The sequence below is a fragment of the Pongo pygmaeus genome, chromosome 6 (assembly GCF_028885625.2).
Source record: "Pongo pygmaeus isolate AG05252 chromosome 6, NHGRI_mPonPyg2-v2.0_pri, whole genome shotgun sequence".
NCBI lineage: Eukaryota > Metazoa > Chordata > Mammalia > Primates > Hominidae > Pongo > Pongo pygmaeus.
The window spans coordinates 67,873,885-67,890,077 of record NC_072379.2 but is presented as its reverse complement, the minus strand read 5'-3'; the positions used below and the strand labels follow the sequence as shown (position 1 = coordinate 67,890,077).

General features: G+C 36.4%; 1 protein-coding gene across 4 annotated transcripts in view; it reads left to right on the top strand.

Moving 5' to 3' along the window:
* Positions 1–16,193, top strand: part of HDAC9 (histone deacetylase 9) — a 911,013-nt gene that overhangs the window by 743,386 nt on the left and 151,434 nt on the right. For all 4 annotated transcript variants that reach the window (XM_054496835.2, XM_063667493.1, XM_063667495.1 and 1 more), the window contains exons 18-21: positions 5,896–5,951; positions 6,196–6,283; positions 12,191–12,310; positions 12,624–12,721. In XM_054496835.2, the coding sequence (XP_054352810.1) occupies positions 5,896–5,951; positions 6,196–6,283; positions 12,191–12,310; positions 12,624–12,721 (362 nt within the window). The remainder of the gene's footprint in view (positions 1–5,895; positions 5,952–6,195; positions 6,284–12,190; positions 12,311–12,623; positions 12,722–16,193) is intronic.

The following is a 16,193-nucleotide window of genomic DNA, read 5'->3' as shown; positions in this document are numbered from 1 at the left end:
AAGGGTAAGGAATGAGCAGGGCAGGAGATTAGAAGAAAGAAAGGAAGGTAGAAATGCTCATCTGAAAGGATGAGAGAGTTTATTATTAAGGACTATAGTATGATTGCTGGGCACCACGTAGAGTTTATTTAAGGTTTTGTGGTCATGAATTTAGACGACAAGTCATGTGGCTTTTAGATATGCTTAGGTGTGGGAACAGAGCAGGTGTGACTTGTGTTTAATCAGGATGGCAATTTTACCATGGGAGTATGTTGGAGGGAGAAAGGGACACAGTGATTGAAAGTATGTCTGTGTCTTCCCAAAATTCATATGTTGAAGCCCTAATCTCCAGTGTGACTGTATTTCAGTACAGGCCTATGAGGAGATGATAAGGATCACATGCGGTCTTAAGGTCCCCAGTCAGATAGGCTGGTACCCTTGTAAGAAGTGGAAGAGGCCAGGCACAGTTGCTTACACCTGTAATCTCAGCAATTTGGGAGGCTAAGGCAAGTGATCACTTGAGCTCAGGAGTTTGAGACCAGCCTGGGCAACAGAGCAAAACCCCATCTTCACTAAAAATACAGAAATTAGCCAGGTGTGGTGTTGTGTGCTTGTAGCCCCAGCTGCTCTGGAGGCTGAGGTGGGAGGATGACTTTAGCCCAGGGGTTGAGACTGCAGTGAGCTGAGATGGTGCCACTGCACTCCAGCTTAGGTGACAGGGCAAGACCCTGTGAAAGAAGAAGAAGAAGGAGAAGGGGAAGGGGAAGGGGAAGAAGAGGAAGAGGAAGAAGAAGAAGAAGAAGAAGAAGAAGAGGAGGAAGAAGAAGAAGAGGCAGAGACACCAGAGCCCACTTTGTGAGTGCTCAGACGAAAGGCACTTGAGGGTGGCAGAGGGAAGACGGCTGTCTGCAAGCCACAAAGAGAGCTCTCACCAGGGAACAAAACCTGCTGGAGCTGGAGCTGATCTGGGACTTCCAGTATCCAGAACTGTGAGAGATGCATGTCTGTGTGTAAGCCACCTAACCTATGGCAACCTGAGCAGAATACACAAAGGGAGTATGCTGGTGGGAGAAAGAGACAAGATGACTAATTGTATATGCAAGGAAGTAAATTTAATGATGGGTCTGAAGTTTAACCCAAATAAGAAGGAAGGCAAACATGGTGGTGGGGGTGATTGATGGATAAGCAAACATGAATAAGATGAATGGATTGGAAGTCCCAGTGCAGATGAAGCTATAACTGGAATGATAGGATAAGAGAGTAGGATGCTTGACATTGAAATCATGAAAGTGATGTTGCTATTGGTAATTATAGGGTCTAGGAATATGACTGTAAACAAAAGACTAATGTATTGAAAGCAAAGAGTCAGAAAACTGAGAAACCAGGATATTGAATGGATTGTGTGGATGTTGGAATCATATAGTGAGAGCTCTCTTTGTGTCTTGCAGACAGCCATCTTCCCTCTGCCACCCTCATGTGCCTTTCGTCTGAGCACTCACAAAGCAAGCTCTGGTGTCTTATCCACTGTTTGGATGTAAGAACAATTACTGGAGGAGTAATTCAAAAGGCAGGAATTCAAAAGGCAGCATATTCAAGGAATGCATTCAGATATAACTGCATACATTTGAGTGATATTTAAAAACAAAATCAACAGGAATTTGTCATGAAATAAAAGGGGATGGAGAAAGGATAGGGAGAAGATGCCATTAAAGACAACTCATTGGTCTCTGACTTGAGCCACTGGATCAATCATGGTACCATTTCTAAGTTAGAGAAGGCTGGCAGAAGGCCAGAAGTTTGATGTTGGTATAGAGTTTTAAGTGACTTAGATATATCCAAATGATATTGAGTAGATGGGCTAATATATATTGGGCTGGTTCCCACAGAAGGGTCCATCTTGGAAATAGAAATCTGTGAAGTATATGAGATGGGTGATGGCTGAATTCATAAGACTGGTGGCCTTGCCTAGGAGGTATGGAAAGAGCAGAGGAAAAGACAAAGACTTGGACTTGAGTAATTTCAGTATTTAAAAATGAGAAGACTTAGTATGAGCCTCCAAGGGAGATTGATTAGGAAGGGGAAAGACAGAGGAAAACCAAGAGAGCATGAAATTATAGAAGCCAAGAAGAGTCTTGTGAAAAGGAAGATGCAGCCAATAGTGTTGAAAGTTTAGGGCCAGAAGGCTGAGAGAAAAAAAAGTGATCTTGGAGTTAGTAGCATGGCGGCCATTGGTGACTTTTGTAAGAGCTTCTTTAGTGGACTAATGAAGTTGGAGGAGAAATTAGAGGTTGATAACTGAAGCAGACATGAGGAAAAGGAGAAAGTAGGACAGACCACCTTTGCAAGAATGTTGACTATTAAAAGGAGAAGAAGAAAAGTGTGGGAGCTGGAGGGATTGATGGGATTAAGGACAAAGATTTTATATATATATATAAATTATAAAAAATATATATTTGTATATAATTATAAAAATATATAATTATTAAAATTATATAGATACATAAAACCTTCACATACACATATATACACACATATAAACAAATACACACATATATACATATACACATATATCATATATTATGTAATTTATATTTATATAATGTATATAATGTTATATTTATATAATATACATTTTTAATATCAGAAGCTTGAGCCTATTTGAATCTCAATACAATGTCTATAATTTGGAGGGGAATTATACAAATGTAACATGTTAGTGGGAAAAGTTTTATAAGGGATGGTAGAAAAGCAGGAAGGTTGGGGTCCAAACTGCAGGCAGTGAGACAGATTTTAGAAGGACTAACACCTTCTCTAGTGTAACAGAGAATAAAGGTACCCAGATTGCATTAGGACTCAGAGTCAGGCATCTTACTGTGTTCTATCTTCTCTTTTTCTGAGTGATACAATTGTTTTTTACAAGAAAGTATTGTGGGGGTAGGTGCAGTGGACTTTGTGCTCTCAAAGCAGCAGTGAAGAAACAAGGACACCAACTCTGCCTTCTGCTGCAGGCAGGTTTGTGAGGTATGAGAGAGGAAAACAGCTACCACTTGAGCAGACTGTGGGAGAAGCAACCTTTTGAGGTTTCAGCTAAGGAAAGGGGGGCACTCAGAAAATATATGGAAAATGTAGAGGAGTTTGATATTCCTGAGAGCACAATGGAAGGTTTGGGTGGATCATGATGACTGAGAAAAAGTTTGTTGATTTTGGCGAAAAGAAGATCATTTTCAACCTAAGATTAAGCAGTTTCAGAAATAGTTTAGCAGAATGATGGAGGAGGTTCCCACAAAGGATTATAAAGTGAAAAGCAGATACTTTGTTCAAGGAATTTGGCTGTAAGTGAAAGGAGGAAGACAGAATTGAAGTCTGTTTTTTTTTTTTTTTTTTATAATCCAACTAATTACCTATGAGATTTCATTTCCATTTTGTTTCTTAACATGAACTCTAGAGTCAGATTGACTTTCTTCCATAATGCTTTCTAAAATCCTTTCTTCTTTGTTTTCATGCTTTAACCCCTGCCTAGGATCCTTACATTTTTTTCTTCCTTTGTAAACACAACTTTTCTGGTAAGACCCATTAACACCTACCTCTCAATATTATCTGTTATATATATTTTTTCCCTATTAGATAATTCATTTTTGTTGTAAAACTATTTGAAAAATATGTGAAATTTAGCCGGGTGCAGTGGTGCACACCTGTAATCCCAGCACTTTGGGACTCCAAGGTGGGTGGAATGCTTGAGCCCAGGAGTTCAAGACAAGCCTGGGCAACACAGTGAGACCTTGTCTCAAAAAAAAAACTATACATATATGAAATTATAAATTAAAAATAAAATAACCCATATTAAACCTTCCTTCGTATATGTTATACTATGTATATTATTAATACTAACACTTCAAAAATTAACATTATAAAGTCTTTTCGGTTCCACTAAATATTTATAACAAAAAGTTAAATACTAACTAATAGTCCATGGTATAAATGTACCATGAGTCATTAACCAATCTCCTAATGTTAGCTCACTAAAGTAATCTGGTTTTTCCTATTATAAATAAGACACTATCTTTTACATAATTGCTTGTGTACATAGTTAATGGCACCCTTAAGGCAGAAATTTTTTAACTAGATGACTAAATCAGAAGATACGTATTTGTTTTAAGGCTCTGGATATATAGAGGTGAATTATTTTCTAGAAAGGCTCTAATGAATTATCCTTCTACAAGCAGCATATGAGCATTTAGCGTACCCACTCCATTGTCAGCGTAGAACATTTTCTAAAAATTTAATTTCCAGGGTAGAAAAATGGCTTCTCTCTGGGTTCTAAGCTATGTTCATTTAATTACTAATTAAGTTGAATTTTTTAATAGCTACTGGTTACTGGGTGTTTTCTTCTTTGTGTTGTTATGTCGTACCTTTAACCTATTAAACAAATTTTAATTGAATCACAAAATTTTTAGTGTGGTTGATCTAATCATAGAAGTTATTTACATGCTAATTATATTCTTGTATTATATAATTGTTATTTTCATCCTAACTATTGGTTTCCCAGTGAACTATGTGCATCTGTCATAATCTTTACCAAATTCTCTATTCTCAGAAGTCCTGTAGCACTTTATAGTGTCAATCTACCATCTTAATATTTCAGTCTCTATTTTCTTGTGTTGTTCATTGATAGTTTCTTTCATATTAATATATTACCATCGAGAGATAGTAAGTGTCTTAAGAATAAGAACAGGGAATATGTTTATCACCATTACTAGATTTCTAATTGATATTATGTTATATGATTCTAATTTGCTTCTTAGTGTATTATTATATATACTCAACAAAATATATAGCAAATTAACTCATTGTGTGTTAATGACCATAACATTCTGGAAAAATGTGTGTGCGTTTAAAGACCTAGAGAATAGATTAGTTTTCTCAATATTTTTATATATGCAGTAAAAGTTTTGAAAAAAAAGTCCTTGGGTGTGTTGAAATTATTTCAAAAGTTTTAGGATTGTGTATAAAACAGCATTAACATGCTCTTTTGAGCATGTTACTTGAACCATAGTTAAGTGAAAGGTGGTGTGAACCATGTGATAAATGATTACTTCACGTCAAACAACCCAACTTTTCTGAGCATGCTGGCTTTGCAAGGATTTATAGTTCCCTGCCTTCATGCCGGAGTTACTTCAGCTTTCCGTGATGCATTCCAACTAATCTGGAGGTTAAGGCATTTCTTGATCATGGATAGATCTGCTTGCTTCTCAGTCCTGGAATTCTTTATAAAATTCCAGAACACGGGCTAGAAATTGACTTAGGGAATCCAATAAAGTTGCAAGTCTTGGCGGTCATCCAAGCTAAATTTATAGACTGGAAGAAATATGGGCTTTCCATTGTTCTCTTTTTCACCTTTCTGGGATTTCTTCTGTGTCTATGTGAGTGTGTGAGTGTAAATTTATCATTTTACTGACATTGGAGTGTAAATAACCATCAAGGAAATCCAGTTAAAGAATTTTCACTTTGGATCTTCTCTGGTCTTTCCAAACTTTGACCCAAACTTGCACCAAGAGTGAATTTCTTCTCCCTCTGTAGGATGTTGATGTCATGAAATAAGAAGTTGTTCTTGAAAATGAATCATGCTAGTTTAACAGCTGACATGCATGTTTGCCGGCTAGGTGCAACTCCCCAAATCCTGCCCTTGCCCTGACTCGGAGCCTTCTTTTGGGACGTTATCTGAGAAAATGTGATCATATGTGTTGTTTCTCTTCATTCTATGACTGGCAATGGGGGAAAAAAACAATCTCGGAAGCATATGAGACTTCAGTTTTGTGTGTGTGTGCCTGAGGCACTGTTGTGCCTGGAGATCCGAGCAATCCCTCTCCTACCCTCTCCATTATATCTGACCATTGAAAACCTGTCTTGTTTTCACAGAATGGGTTTGCTGTTGTGAGGCCCCCTGGCCATCACGCTGAAGAATCCACAGCCATGTAAGTACCAGGGACTGTTGCCCATCTCCAAGCACCACGGTTCCTGGCGGTCACCTGCCCCGTGCATGTTTCTGAAGCCTCTAATTGTTAGCAGATGGACTGAAAAATCTTGCGAGGTACTCCCAGAAGCAGATTTATGGCTTCAGAGATCATATAGCATTTAAAAAAATGCTCTGAACATTATTTATAATGGTTTCCCTGGATGATTTGCTTTCTTATTTCTCTGTTCTTCTCTATTCCGCAGGGGGTTCTGCTTTTTTAATTCAGTTGCAATTACCGCCAAATACTTGAGAGACCAACTAAATATAAGCAAGATATTGATTGTAGATCTGGTATGTATTCCTGGCCAGAGCTGCATTTTCAGTGATTCTAGATAAAAGGGAGTGGATTTGTATTTCTCTGTTAGGTTGTCTTGCTTTTAGCACTTGCAAACAACTGAAGGGTGTGTTTTCCTTTGAATGTGGAAACTCATTAAACTCAGGATTGCAGTTCTGAAACCATAAACATTCACGTTTCACTTTCATGGTGTTAACTGCAATTTAATGAGAAGAAGGCGCAGATCAGGGCACCTTTTATGATCCTTAAATGAATTGATACTTCCACAGTTAAAATAACCCAACAGAACCTGAATTTACTTTTCCCTACAGAATATAGACTCAATAGTCAGATGTGCTGGAAAGAATGTTGTTGCTTTGGTAACCAATTGGCCACTTCCCCTGGTTAGCAATCATGTTGCTTGTTGTGCAACAGTGGTATTATTAAAACAAGTCGGGATGTCACTCTTACTGAAAAGATCTCCAATCTCAGATGCCAGTTTGGGATGATTCTCTGCAGGAACCCTGAGTGATTAAAAGTTAGAGGCATTGGATTAGTCTTGTATTTTAATATGATGCATTCTTACACAATAAAGTTATAATTTGTTTAACAAATGGTTTGTTTAAAAGCGGATGACACTTGGCATATTGTCCACAGTATATTCATGAATAATGAGCTGGAGATCTGCCCCATACAAAAAGGACCAACCCAGGAAAGGGCGAAAGAGAAGTGAATGGTGATTTATGAGCCCCGTTTTCGGTTTGCCTCCAGTTCTCGAGGAGGTGTAATAGGTTGTCTGACAAAGCATAGACAGGAAATGAACCCTGGCATCCAAACCGAACCTGGTACATCTGCACTTAATTAATTTTTGCAGGTGATAAAAGATTTAAAGGCAAAATATGCTGAAGGTTTTTTTTGAAGTGCAAGCCTTAATAGTCTAAATCTTGTTCATATCTGCACTCATAATTAAATCTTATTGGAAGTCACGGCCTCGCCCTCCAGCCTTCGAATTCTGTTAAGCAGGCACACCAAAGGGTTGAGAGAGCACAAACAAAGCCATGTGAAGAAATGCTTAGTTAAGTTAAAACGAAGATAAAAGAAATGGAAGAACGATACCCATTTGTTGTGCTTCGTTGGAATGGGTATTTTTCACACACTATATTGAAGCATTCCTGCAAGCACTTTGGAGAGAAGAATATTGAAACCTAACTATCCATGTATTTTCCAAACATGCCTGAGTCTCAATGTCAGGCATAGTTCACCATTAAAGAAATGTGTTGAAGGCCTAGATATACTACAGCAGCAAGATGTTACAATTTTACAAAAATCAAGACATCAGTACCCATTTTCTCATTTATATGCAAAATGACAGCTAAAGTAATTAATAATTGCTGTTCTGCGTAATTTGTAAGATATTAAAACTTTAAAAATAGTATGCTCCTCTTTCTGTAAGTTCTGTGCCAGGAAGATAAGCCAGAAACTTAAGAAAGCAGATAAAGCGCAAAGATTGTAGGGAAAGAATTTTTCTAAGCTTTCTAAATTTGTCAAAATTATGTAAGAAGGTGATTGGTCAACAGTTTGTCCTATCCTTAAGGATCTTTTAGTGTTTACTTTCTAAAGAATCTCCTCTGCTACAATTTTAAGGTTCTAGGAGTATAGTCAAAAACTGTTAGGAGTCCCCTTTGAAAACACGTTTGTGATATCTAGGCTCAAAAGTAGTGAATTGTACAAGAGACTTGAAAGCTAAAATGTCTCCCTTGTGATAAATGGATACTTTGTACTTCAGAGGATGTATATGTAAAGTTTTGTTTTTGTACAGTAATACAGTATAGGAATAAAAGACTGCTGGAAAAATCTGATACGATTTATAAAATAAGTTACTTGGTAGCTCCAAGGAGTTTCCTGTAAGCTTCCTGGCCTTTGATTATGTATTTGCTCCATTATCCAATCAGAAAGGATACTGATTTCCCAACAGGCTGTAGTAGACGAGAAGTTTTTGTTTCAAATTCTCTAAATATATGGAGTTCTGTCCAAAGGGTTGCCTCTGAGATCACCACCAGCCCACATATTCTTACTTTCAAGTCTTCCAAATTCTGCAGCTGCAGGGCTACTTTGAGGAAATTCCTGTTTCTTCCAGCTGCTGAGAAGGAAGTTTTAAAGTGCCACGTGGCCTTGAGACATCCGTTCTCCCTGGCTGACAGGTCTATTCTGCAAGTTAGCAATTAAAAAGCCAATAGATGGCTTTTCAATAGCCAAAAAAAAAAAAAAAAAAACAACGAAAAAGTTATTCCTGCAAATCCAAAGTCATTAATGTTAGCTGGGGGGTGTGAACTGACTCCACAAATTACAGCGCCAATAGATGGCAAAGGTACTCCTTTGTCCAGCAGTTGCAGCATTTTTATATGCTTAGTAAATACAGAGCTAGAGTTCTAATTTGCCTACTACTTTGGGTCACAGCCAAATTCAGCAGCGTTGAGTATTTTAGGCAAGAATGATTCTAGTTGATCTGTGGAGCTCATTTATTCCATGTTCCTTTCTGAGGCAGATCCCAAACATATTCAGACTTGTGTGGAGAGGGAGCAGGTGTATTTCAACTTGCAAGAGACTGACCATTGTGTTCAGGGGATTAACTGGTCCTACAAGTAAGACTGTATGACTCAGGTAGCTTTTAGGTAATGTGACTTTTAGTTTGACAATAGTACTTTTTAAGCTGTCTTTGTAAAAGGAAAGTTAATTCAAATTTCCTTAGATTTGAGGAAATTGCGTTGTTGATCAAGTACATTTAGATCTTTATTATAAGTCCCTATACTAAGTAACTAGGAGTGATAACATTAGCTGGTAGAATATATGATTTATTCAAGGTTACTCAAAGTTATTTTAACATAATAGTGAAAATATACGGGTTCTAAATCCTTGTACAGCATCAATGTTTGCAGTATGCTTTTTAACCAGTAAAATATTTAAATGATTTTTCAGCATTTCCCCACATATCTTAGATACAAGGTCTATTTTGGGAGTTTTAATGTTTCATTTTATTTCACTTCTATGGTAATTTCTCGCAATCACCAATAATTTTCTCATGTTAGTTTATTATATATGTGTTGCTATGCAGAAACAAGCTTTAGATCATACCTGACCAATCAGTACTTTGTATGAATATTTTACAGCAAGGAAAACAAACAAAAGAAAATGATATTCTTTTTTTTTTTTTCCTTGAGACGGAGTTTCGCTCTTGTTGCCCAGGCTGGAGTGCAATGGCACGATCTCGGCTCACCGCAACCTCCACCTCCCGGGTTCAAGCGATTCTCCTGCCTCAGCCTCCCGAGTAGCTGGGATTACAGGCATGCACGACCACACCGGCTAATTTTTGTATTTTTAGTAGAGACGGGGTTTCTCCATGTTGGTCAGGCTGGTCTGGAATTCCCAAGCTCAGGTGATCCGCCCATCTCGGCCTCCCAAAGTGCTGGGATTACAGGCGTGAGTCACCACGCCCAGCCTTAAAAAAATAATATTAAGGCTATACTGTAAGTTGTTCCCCCAAGCAAAAGACATAATTGAATTTAACCTTTATCACTAAATATTTGGTGAATATGAATACAGAATCAAGAATTGCCCATATTAGAATGGATTTATGCATTTTAATAATAATGTCTGTTGAAAATCTTATTATGCTGTGAACAGGATTTTATTTCTTACTCAGAAATTTATGCACTAGTAAGTACCCAACAGATTTGTCAAGAACAAATAATTTTATATCTGAGAGAACATATCATTTTATATTTGATTGTTTTAAGTAAACATTTACAGTGTCCCCAGAGAAACAAAAGTAATCAAAGCCATATTTTTCTGCTGTTCAAATTGTGGATGCATTTATGCTCAGACCAAATGTGTCTTAGAACTGACCAAAATTACTATTGTATAGGGGAAATACAAATATCCCCTTAATATTGTTTTTCAAAATATTTTATTTGTCCATTTTCTAGATATCCAGTAACAAACACAAAAGACATTGTGGCTTTAATTGTTTCACCCTTGTTTACATACAGGAAAATAGTTTTTTTGTCTCCTCCTTCCTTTCCTTAGGATATTCAGAAATCCAGGAATTGATATAATTTGACTAAGTTATTTTTTTTGCTGATGATGTATGTCTTTAGCTGAAACAGCTTTCTGGGATGATGTGTATCTGCCCCAACATTATGATTTCTTAATTTTGGATATGTGTACCATTCAAAAAGGGGAAAGGATTATTGTATGTCTATGCCGTGGATGGCGAGATCAATGCAGGTTTTCAGAATTCGCCAAAAGGAGGCTATGATAGTGTCTAGTGAAGGAGTACTGGGCTGGAGATTGGCATGAAGACAGGTCATATAAATCTCCTATGGAGCAGTAATGACTGACAACCCACCTCACAGGTTTGCCAAGAGGATCAAACAGATTATGAATGTAAGTTTCAGTTAACTGTATAATTGTTAAGAGTTTGGCCTTTGGAATAGGAAGTAGATTCAAGACCCAGTCTTGCAACTTATTTCCTGTATAGTCTTAGTAACTGAAACTCTCTGAGCCTCAGTTTACCTAATAATCCATACCAGATATTTATATAGTGCCTGACTTAAAAATTGTAGACATCATTGTTGAAAATAGTGTGATTCTATATCTTGCTAATATAAAGTAAGTATACAGTTACAAGTTTTTAAAACTTTTAAATAACAGAACCAGAAACTATGTATGTTTAAAGTATAGCAGTAATATTCTATTGAATACAAATACATAAATTATCCACTTTTGGAGTGGCTCTTTTTTTTTGGTCACAGGATATTATGAAGCATATTAATTAAGGGTTTTTTTTTTTTACACTTGAGGTCTTTCAGTGAAGATATTTAAAATAATGCTATTAGTTCTATTGACTTTTTCATTTCTTGTATCAATTCTGGCATGTATCTGTATCATAAAACAGCGAGAAAAAAGAACTGTCAAGTTTTGTATCAGGCTTTTTTTTTTTTTGAGTGGGAAAGAGGACTGGTGTAGGGAAAGGAAAAAAGAGCAGGAAGGAGGCTGTACAGAAAGCTATGATATGATATTAAAATTAGGCAGATTGCACAAGATTGCATAAAACCCCATGCCATCTTTGTGCTTTGGCCCAAATGATTTAAGAGCTAATGAGCTCATGCTCCTATGTCTTCGACTCTTGTGTTACTGTTTTATCAAAATGAAGTACGAAGATTTTTTGCATCTGGCTTCTCTTTTGAAGTGATTCTAACTGCGGAGAGATTGCTAACTGAACTGAACGCTCCAAGAAAGCCAATTTATTCAGCTGGTTGCAAAGCCTTTGACCTTAATGGTGGGACTTGGCAAATCAGTGCATACACGTATGTTTAGTGTTCTGTCAAGAATTGCGAAAATGCTCTGTAAGACATAGATCCTTCTGCAAAATACTAGTTTGTAGTTTAGTTTAAACATTAGTCTTTTTTCAGAGGCCAATGAGGCTAGTTAATTAAGCCTGAGGGGTTATGAACTGTTGGCAGTTAATAAGTCATAAAATTCCTCCATAAAACAGGATGCAAGATTCCATCACTGAAGCAAAGAGTACAAAGAGCCGGTGTATAAATATCTAATTGTACCAAAGGACTGGGCTTTCTCAATGACTGCTCATCTGGAGTCTCCAGGGCATGCTCGCTGTGGTTTCCTGATTTTTAGAAGCCAGTTTAAAAAATGAGTGCATTAAAGGGTAATTTGCCTGAAAGTTCAGGAAGTAAAGGGGGTGGTGTGGAAGCAGGCTGAAAGGGAGAAAGAAAAGAGGAACGTAGTGAGAAGACAGAAAATGAGAAAGAAAGTGGTAGAAAGACAGGGAACTAGAAATCAGAAAGGTTGTCTCCACACAAAGTTAGACATGACTGTATTTGTCGTCTGTTTTCATTTCCCTGTAGGATGTTCACCATGGAAACGGTACCCAGCAGGCCTTTTATGCTGACCCCAGCATCCTGTACATTTCACTCCATCGCTATGATGAAGGGAACTTTTTCCCTGGCAGTGGAGCCCCAGATGAGGTTCGGTTTATTTCTTTAGAGCCCCACTTTTATTTGTATCTTTCAGGTAATTGCATTGCATGATTACCCCTAATTTTCTTGTCCTTTGCTGGTGTTTTAAATTACACGAGATTACTGAATTGTCCCATGGGACCAAGAACCAGTGCAGAACAAGTGCATAACCCAGAGCACTGTTTGTCAGGGAAGGTTGGGCTGATTTGATGTGTTGTTTGATGTTTATTTCAAGAGCTCCCATGTGCTTGTTTTCCTCTCTTCTTGCTTTCTTCCATTTGCCCTCTTCTCTGCCCACTGTGGTGTGTCTTTCTCTTCCTAGGTTGGAACAGGCCTTGGAGAAGGGTACAATATAAATATTGCCTGGACAGGTGGCCTTGATCCTCCCATGGGAGATGTTGAGTACCTTGAAGCATTCAGGTTGGTACTTCTTTCTCTCTGAAAGTGGCAAATTGGAAAATAAATGTCCATTGAAATAACACCAAATATGAAAGAGAAATGTAAATGTCTAATTAAGGTAAATTATCGCTCAAAGCCACATAGGAATATGTATAAGAAGAAAAGATATATCAAGACCTGGTTTTAATTATACAGGTATATTGGCCAATGGCCCATTTCCCCCCTTCCCTCCCAAATAAGGAGAAAAAAATATTTTATTATTAAATTGTGCTGTCTGGAAAATTCTGCCTATTATAACATATGATGTGGTTTTTACAGTAGACATTAGCATATTCATTGCCCTGAGAAGTCCTTCATTACCTATTTGATTTTGTTGAACAAGCATTTCTCAAACTTCATTGGACTACAGAATCCTTTTTTTACATAGCACCACTTAGCATTCCTAGTTCTGGGGAGCTCACTCATTTTGATGACATTGGCCAAGGCAATCTCATTTGATGGTAGGGTAAATGACTTTTGTATAGTTTTCCTTTCACATGAAAACATTAACTAATTAATTGGTTGCTTCCAGTTTCTCTGGAACAAAATCTACAAAATGTAACATTAAATACAGTGTATTCACATAGCATTCTGCTTTTGTCTAAGCAAATAACTAAATATTAATATAAATAAGAAAAAACAAATTAAAGGTTTCTCTTTGAGAGAATTTTAAAAATGAGCATTTCTCTGGAATTAAGAAAATATTAGTTTGTAGTTTAAACATTAGTCTTTTTTCATTTTAAACATGAGTCTAGTTAATTAAACCTGAGTTGCCTCCCTTGCAAGATTTTTGGAAGAGGTTTTAGCCTATTGGTAATGCATAATTTCTTGAATTTTTTATTTAGTTGAAAGCAAAACAACCACATGAAAAAAACTTACATGTGTTCATAGTTTTGAAATTTGCCATTTATAAGTTCCCATGAAGAAAATCCTGTTGATACCCTATATTTGAAACTTAGGGAAATAATGGGGAAATTTTTTAATTAATGAAGTTTGGTGGGTTTCTGTTGTCCTGTGTGTCATGCATACTTCGTTTTCTCATTTGAAGTTCATTTCTCATGAGAAAGCAGGTCCAGGAAAAACCATAGAAAAATAGCTATTTAAAAAATACATTTAAAATAAATATATTTGGCTTGGCATTCAAGATACAAAGGAAAATTCTACCCACATTCTGGAATATGTACTTTGGGAAAAAATATACACAAAGATATCCACAATGTTGTAGAAAAAAATGGCCGGAATAAATTTTTCTACTGTAAACTTGGGTTGATTGTGAAGATATTTTGCTTTAATTAGGAGCAAAATAAAAAATTATGTTGAAAAATAGAGGTTTTAATGTTATGAATTCTCTTTTTCAACATCACAAATACTATTACATTTGCAAATTTCACAAACATTATTAATATCTTGTAGGAACTTTAACAGGATAATAGACTTCAATATTATATCACATATGAATTTATTTGTCTGCCTCCCAAGTTAACCTGGTAACTTGCATGATACACATTAAATTCATGTTAAATACACATTAAATTCTCAACCTTACTATCTCATATAATCATATCCATTATCTTTGATGCAGAATTCATAGATTTTTTAAATTATTGTAATTCTATTTGGGGTACTATAGCTTTATATAAAAATAAATCATGTATGCACAGCAATGAAAGGCAACCTCTATTTTGTGCCTTTGTTTTCCCATCACAAAGTGAGTGGTAGATGAGATTTTTTTCTAAAGAAGCTCTTTGAACACAACCATTTCATTAAATAATGTAAAAGCAGATATTAAGTGCACATATCGTTTTGCGATTTAAATGGTAAATGAATGAAGTATTCCTGAATGGGGTTGACTATTCTCAAAAATGGCACCTTCTCTTTGCCTGGAAGGTGGACACTTTGGATTAGCAAATTTTTCTAAGCTTCCCAGTGTATCTCCATTACTTGAGTTTAATTAGAGAAGTGGCATTATTTAGCTAGGCTGCAGAAATGTAAATTTCTGGCTTTCAATGTCCATGTTTACTTAAGAACCAGATTTAATTTATAAGAATCCTGCCACTTTTGAACTATGGCCTGTCTGCTATTCATCATTTATGACTAGAAGTACTTGTGAATTTGTTATGGCTAGGTCAAACAGGTAAGTCATTCATTTCAAAAACCAGCATTGAACACATATTATATGCCGGACACTGTGGTAAGCACTTGGAATTCAGAGCTGTTGTTACTTTCAGGGATCATAATATAAGTCATACTTATTATTCTAGAGAACAGAAGTGCTCAGAGCAGATAAAATGATTAACTTGTCCTCAATGGTTTCAGGAAAGGTTTCATCAAGTATTGTTCAACCTGTGCTTCTAATGATGAGTGGGAACTTTCAAGGGGAAAAAAGGAATTGGAGTCGGGGGTATTCATACTGACTGGGCAGAGAGAGTGAACTGTGAAATGCATGGAGCCACAAAATGATCTTTCTGTATTGGCTCAAGCACACGAGGTGGGATTGGTAGAAAGAAAATGAATCATATTTTGTAAACTCTTATGCAGGCAAAGGATAGCCCATCTATATATGTATATACTCCTTTGTCAATTTGGGCTTAGTCAGATAGACTGCCAAGTAATTTTTAATGTAGTATTATTTTCTAAGCTTATCCTTAATACACTTCTTGTTTCCTAGTATTGAACCAGAAGATCTTTCTGACATCTGAGTGTGGGTGCAGGAAATGGAGGTGGGGGAAAGAGTAAATGGTGCCTTTTCTTTTCTCTTAGTCTTTAATTGTTTCTGGACTCTTATAAGTATCTTTTGAAGGAAAATCTCTCTCCCTGTGAAGCTACATTTATAGTGGGATATAAGATGGCAGCTTATTTTACCAGCCAGAATTTGTCACATATATTGCCTTCATGACTTCTATTATGTGCTTTTTCTATAGCCAAAAAAAAAAAATCATAGACAAACCAAAGATTTCGTGTTTACTATAAGCTTTAAATAGAATTTTAAAAATATAATAGAATAACTAAATTATTTCAAATGACTAGTTATTTCTTCCAAGCAGTTATTCATCTCTGAAATAATTGAAGGGTATACTTAAGATTCTTCACAGGAATTCTTAAAATATTCAGTATCAAATATCTTTTATGTTCAACTAAAATATATTTCCAAGGTTACCATTGTATAAAATAATTATGACTATTTTTATTGGGGTCTTACATGCCAGGTCCTAGATTAGAAGCTTTATAGACATTATGGCTAATTCTTAAGTGCTTTATATAAGTCACAGAACTATTAATTGGAAAGGTAATAATTTGAACTTAGTTTGTAACTCTAGAATCTATGCTCCTTTTGTCACACCACGTTGCTACTGTCTTCTGTTTATGACTTAAAATACTCAGGAGTAATAAAGCACAGTGACTTTTTACCAAAGTGCAAGACCTTCATGCCCGCAAAGCCTCCCAACCTAAGGCA